The sequence below is a fragment of the Microtus ochrogaster genome, chromosome 22 (genome assembly GCF_000317375.1).
Source record: "Microtus ochrogaster isolate Prairie Vole_2 chromosome 22, MicOch1.0, whole genome shotgun sequence".
Taxonomy (NCBI): Eukaryota; Metazoa; Chordata; class Mammalia; order Rodentia; family Cricetidae; genus Microtus; species Microtus ochrogaster.
Genome location: NC_022023.1, coordinates 34,077,488 through 34,083,008, shown reverse-complemented (window position 1 = coordinate 34,083,008; position 5,521 = coordinate 34,077,488). Strand labels below are relative to the sequence as shown.

Below are 5,521 nucleotides of genomic sequence, written 5' to 3'. Positions count from 1 at the left end.
CACTGCCAACGTCGCCGGCACCATCCCCGTCACTGCCAACGTCGCCGGCACCATCCCCGTCACTGCCAACGTCGCCGGCACCATCCCCACCACTGCAAACGTCGCCGGCACCATCCCCACCACTGCCAACGTCGCCGGCACCATCCCCGCCACTGCCAACGTCGCCGGCACCATCCCCGCCACTGCTGCAGTCACTGCACTCGACACCAGTGTCCTCACAACCCTTTAAGCTCTCTTCTGCCACGCCCATCAGACCCACCCTTGGGTTCCTGTGGACCAAGAAGCTCCACAGCATCCAGCTGTGTCTGGACCACTATCCTCCCCCAGCCGCATGCTCGGGCCTGAGAGGAGTGGAGAGCATGCATGTTTCTGGGACTCAGTTGCTCCCAAGGGCCACACTGCAGGAGCAGGACTCACCATCTGGTTTTTCAGGGCCCCCTCAAATCGCAGGCCCCGTTGACAGGAACCCCGGCCATCGATCACCACCACAGCGTAGCCCAGGGACGCCAGTGTGTTCAGCCGCAGGTACTTGATGCCCTTGAAGGAGTTGTTCACCAGCTGCACCTGCAGGGAAGCTGGGTGGTGAGAGCTGCAGGGGCAGCAGGGGGCAGGGCCTGGGCCAGGGTGCACTCACCTGTGGGCCCCCATAGACGAAGAGCACAGTGGGGTGCTTCCTTCCCGGCTGCAGGGTGTGTGGCTTGTAGATCATGCCGTAGAGCTGCACATCGGCACGGGTGTGGAAGTGGAAGATCTCAGGGGGCACGTAGTCCGGGGGGCAGTCTGTGGTAACAAAGGTACTGAGAGTGGCCAGCAGGGCCATGCCTACCACAAGCCCAGGCCTGTGGACCTCATCTGCCCCCACTGCTTCTGCCTAGAAGATGATCTTGGGGGAGCTGTGGAGGAACTCCATGGGGGACATGCATCCCCTTGGCATGGCCACCCCGCCAGGTTCCTCCACCAGCCTAGCCACCGTGGGAAGAGCGACTAAGCTGGTCTCAGAGTGGCACAGTCATCCCGACCGTGGCTACCTTTAGGTTCCCCGAGGAAGGCACACAGCCACACGGGTCAGCTGCTATGGTGGGCTAAGGCCTTGCTTTCCTGGGGCACCATTTCTATGTGCCCCAGGCTGGCCTAGACCAGAAACAGTGATCTTGCTTCTGCCTCCTGAGGGGGGGATGACAGTGTGCACTACCACACTTGGGTTCTGGAGATGGAACCAGGGTTCCAGGGATGCTGGCACCCTGCCATCGAGCCCTGGCCACTACTGGAGGTCTCTGCAAGGCACACCTTGGGACAGTGGCCTGGCAAGCACTCCAAATCTTGTGTGGGTAGAGTCATGGTGGACCTCAGCCTCTAAGGCGGTCTCTCAGAACTATCTTTTTCTGAGGCCCTCTGCTGGCTGACCTTGAGCTCCCTGACACAGCGGTTGCCCCGGGGTGTCAGGGTGGCTGCCAGGGACTGCTGGGAAAGTGAACGATCTCCATCTCTGTGCCCATCACAGGGAGCCCTGGCTGATGGGGCTTCTCTGAGGCCGCACTACTCACTGGCTGACTCCATCATGCTGGCCCAGAAGCGTGGCTGCTTGTGCAGCGGGTCGTCGTCAGGGCCGCTCAGCTTGTAAACGTGCACACAGGGCGGCGTGCTCACGCTGCTGTAGTGACTCACAAACATGTCGAAGTTCTGCTGGAGGCAGGGTGGCGCTCAGTGCACAGGAGCAGCCTCTGCCTTTCCCTAGGAACCCTGCACAACCCACCCACCCGCAGGTCACCGCCACCACCCTTTGCAGATGAGAAAACAGCCGGTCAGGGACTGTCCCAGTTCGTGGACTCAGGCCTCATCCTTGATGGTTTCTAGAATGTTCTGAGAGGCTAAGGGCTGTGGACTGGATTAGAGGGAGGCCAGGGTGGGCAGGGGTGTGGCATGCCTACCTGACTCATGGAACAGCTGTGGGAGAAGCCAGGCGTGGTGAGCCGCACGATCTCGCCAGCAGACTCGTAGCTGACCACGTAGAGGTGGTGCTCCAGGGGCGTGTCCTTAGTGCCTTGGAAGTACACCAGCTTCGTCTGTTCATTGACCCAGATCTGCAGGCAATGGGGGCTTCTGTGAACAGCCGTGTCTGGCTACACTTCCTGCCCTAGACTCAGCGCCAGGGACCACAGTCAGGGACACCCTGGTGCCCCAGCCAGCAGCAGCCAGACACGACTGAGGGGGCAGAGTGTGAGGGACAGACAGGCTGCTGTGGGGCCGAGAGCTCCCCCAGCACACACAGGTCCCGACTCCACGTGCTGCATGACATAAACTGGGCTTGATGGAACAGGCGCCACCCAATACTTGGGCTTAGTCAGTTAATGGCCACCTGGGCTACAAGAGACCTTTTCTCAAAAAATAAAAAGATGTCTGTTTGTTTGATTTTGAGGCCGAGGTGTGCTGTATAGCCCTCCTTGGACCCTGAGTGTCGGGATGACAGGCCCACAGATAACACTCTACTCGGACTCTGAAAATGTTTTGCCCTCGTGTTTTCCTTAATTCCAGAGTCTTAAGTTCAAAGCCACATGGAGAAGTCCTGTCTGTGGCAACACAGGCGGGGACGCGCTCACACCAGGATGGGCACTCAGGGCATTTCCAGGTGTACGTGGCTGAGCAGAGCTCAGTGGAAACTTGTCTAACTCATGAGGACCCTGGTGCTATGCACAACACCACCAAACTAAAGAATGAATACAAATCAGAAATACATGAAGCAAATTTAAAAATCTTAAATCTGGTTCTGTGCTTGGGGGACCCTGGGTAGCTTGTCTGGACATGTGCAGCCACCATAACTAGGGAGCTCCCCGTAAGGAGTGGGAGGAGGCTGGCTGGCCCTTAGCACCCAATCCAGAACTGCTGTCCTGGGCAGCCCTGGGATAGGCCAGGTTTCCCTACACGGAACTTCCGCTGAGAATATTGGTGTCCTGGGGCCTCTGGTGGGGGCGGGAGGGGCAGAGCAGCCTCAGGAGGGCCCGGAGAAAGGTACCTTGGAACCATGTCTTGACAAAACCTCCCACTCGCCACTGGTCAGTGCAACCTCCTCCTTGACGGGGCACTTGAACTCGTCTGTGGGAAGGGGAGCAGAGAGGTGAGGGGACGAGGGACGTGGATGGGACCCGGCAGCTCTGCAAGGGAAGGACAGTCTCAGCCAGTGCCCAGCATGGCATAAGGGGCCCGTGCTCCCAGAGGACAGCCAGGAGCCTCCCTAATCTACAGCAGGCATGGCATATGATCAGTGGCCATGACCTCCTAGATGATGCTGGGCCACCAGAACCAGACCCAAAACACCATGCTTCCGTCAGGCAATCAAGCATGACGGCACACACCTTTAATCCCAGAGCTCCAGAGGCAGACATGGTCTGGGACAGCTGCAGGGGGACGTCCGCTGGCTTCCTGTTCTATCTTCCTAGTCGAAGGCCTCCAGGAGAGCTACCATTGCCCAGGCTAGCCCTCACATGCCCCCGCCCATACACAGAGCCACCACCCCTGCCGGCGCCTTGGATTTGAGGCTGTGCATCTACATCTCGACACCAGAGGGTTCATCGGTCACGTCACCTGGACATCCCCCCACTCCTGGGGCGTCCTCCAAAGCCACCCTCTTCCCCATGCCAGCCTCCTCATCCTCCACAGCCCTTCTTCATGTTTGACTTTTGCTCCAGGTGTGCAGGTCTATTCCTGTGCACTGCGTGTGTGCAGTGTCCGCCCATGAAGGCCAGTAGAAGGCACAGGACCCGGGGAACTGAAGAGGCAGTTCTGAGCTGTGTGGGCGCTAGGAACCGAACCCAGGTCCTATGCAAGGGCAGCACCCCCATTTTAGACAGGGCCTCATGTAGCCCAGGCTGGCTTCAAGCTCACTAGGTAGCCAAGAATGACCCTGAAGTCCAGATCCTTCTGCCTCCACCTGACATTCCACCACACACGCTTTCTGTGGTGCTGGGGATGGAACCCATGGCTTCCTGTGTGTCAGGTGGACACTGTATCAACAATGTACCAGGCTAGCCCTTCTGGATCTCTCGCCTGCTCAGACACTCAGCAGCCACATCATGCCAAGAAGTACACACTGGGGCCCGGCACTCTGCACCTGGTCTCGGGCTGGGCAACCATGAAACTGGAGGGAAGTTTCTAGGCAAAGCCCCAAGTGCAGTGGTGGTGTCCCAGCAGAGGCAGATACATTGACAACATTCATGTGACAGAGGTCACTGCCAGGAGGGACACAGACAGCAGCTGGACATGATGCCTGGGCTCCCTGTGGCTCCTGGCCCTCAGAGACACCAGCTCATTCGCTCTCTTGAGGCCATGGCTGCCAAAGCCTGCTGCGGGTGCTACCTCTGAACTGTGGCACTCCCTGAAGATGACCTGTCTTCAGGGAGACTTGAGCGACGTCTGAGGGCATATGTAGCTGTCACAGCTGGGGGAGCTGCTGGCATGGAGTAGGTAAAAATGGGGATACTGCTCCCTGAATGTCGCCAGCGGAAGCTGGGCCTGCACCCTGAGCTGAGGCCACGGCCTGTGCAAAGGCCCTGAGCTAGAAGACACAGCTCACTGCACAGACTGTGACCTGTCCTGATGGCCCAAGGCACCCTCTCAAGAACGGCCTGGAAGGGCCCCTAACCCCTGGGATTCACCGGCCATAGCCCCAGGAGCCATGAGTTTCTTCTAGAAGCATAGTCTATTCAGACTTAGTGCCTCAAGTCACTGCCTCCAAAACACACCATGAGCTCCTCTCTCTTGATGGGTCCTGGAGTCTCTCTGGCCCTGACTGGACCGCACGTCATGCTGGGCACCGTGTGCCCATCCCATAGGGAGAGCATCACCAAAGACCACATCTCCGTCAGGAATATGACTTTTTCCGATTTGCTCTTCTCACCCCTGGCCCTGAGCCCCACAGAAACCCAGTCACAACGATGTTAGAAAAAGCCGCTTCCTGCTTTCTTCAGGGTCACAGCCAACTGGTGCCCCCACCTCCTCCTCTAGGCGCCTCAACACTGTGGGCTCTGTCCTGCACACAGCCTTTCCCTCCAGCCGCGTCCCCTGCCCCAGGCCTTTGCACAGCTACATTCTCTGCCTTAAGCCTTCACTGTGAACTCACCACATGCATCCTAGGCCCTGTCAGATCCCTGCAGCAGCATGTCACCCAAGGCACTAGCTCACATTACAACAGTGTCCCTTCTTCTCCTCCTGATGCCGCCAAATTCACCTCCTCTACATCTCCTGAGGCAGAGACGCCATCTCTGATCACTCCAGCATGGCCTGAGAGTCTTTGGGGAGAACACGCTCAGACAGGCCTTGCCCCTCCAGCCTCAGCTGTGGAGGTCTGAGGTCACTGTTGTGCCCACTACAGTGGCACCCTGGGCCCCTGGAGCCACTCTGGTCCAGGCAGAGAATCTGAAGGCTGAGGCTGGGACACAAACAAGAGCAGCAGGCAAACTAGGAAGAAGGAGGTGTGACCACCGCAGGAGTGAGGAGGAACAAGGAGGTGTGACCACCGCAGGAGTGA

The 5,521-nt window shown here is 58.6% G+C and overlaps 1 protein-coding gene across 3 annotated transcripts in view; it reads right to left on the bottom strand.

Moving 5' to 3' along the window:
* The window catches only part of Dpp9 (dipeptidyl peptidase 9), a 30,318-nt gene that overhangs the window by 3,936 nt on the left and 20,861 nt on the right, over positions 1-5,521 (bottom strand). For all 3 annotated transcript variants that reach the window (XR_001229161.2, XM_005357860.2, XM_005357859.3), the window contains exons 13-17: positions 3,011-3,090; positions 1,929-2,081; positions 1,545-1,680; positions 635-780; positions 418-564 (exon numbers count right to left, since the gene is read on the bottom strand). Coding sequence is in view for 2 of the 3 variants with exons in the window: in XM_005357860.2 (XP_005357917.1) it covers positions 418-564; positions 635-780; positions 1,545-1,680; positions 1,929-2,081; positions 3,011-3,090 (662 nt within the window). In the remaining variant the exon portion in view is untranslated. The remainder of the gene's footprint in view (positions 1-417; positions 565-634; positions 781-1,544; positions 1,681-1,928; positions 2,082-3,010; positions 3,091-5,521) is intronic.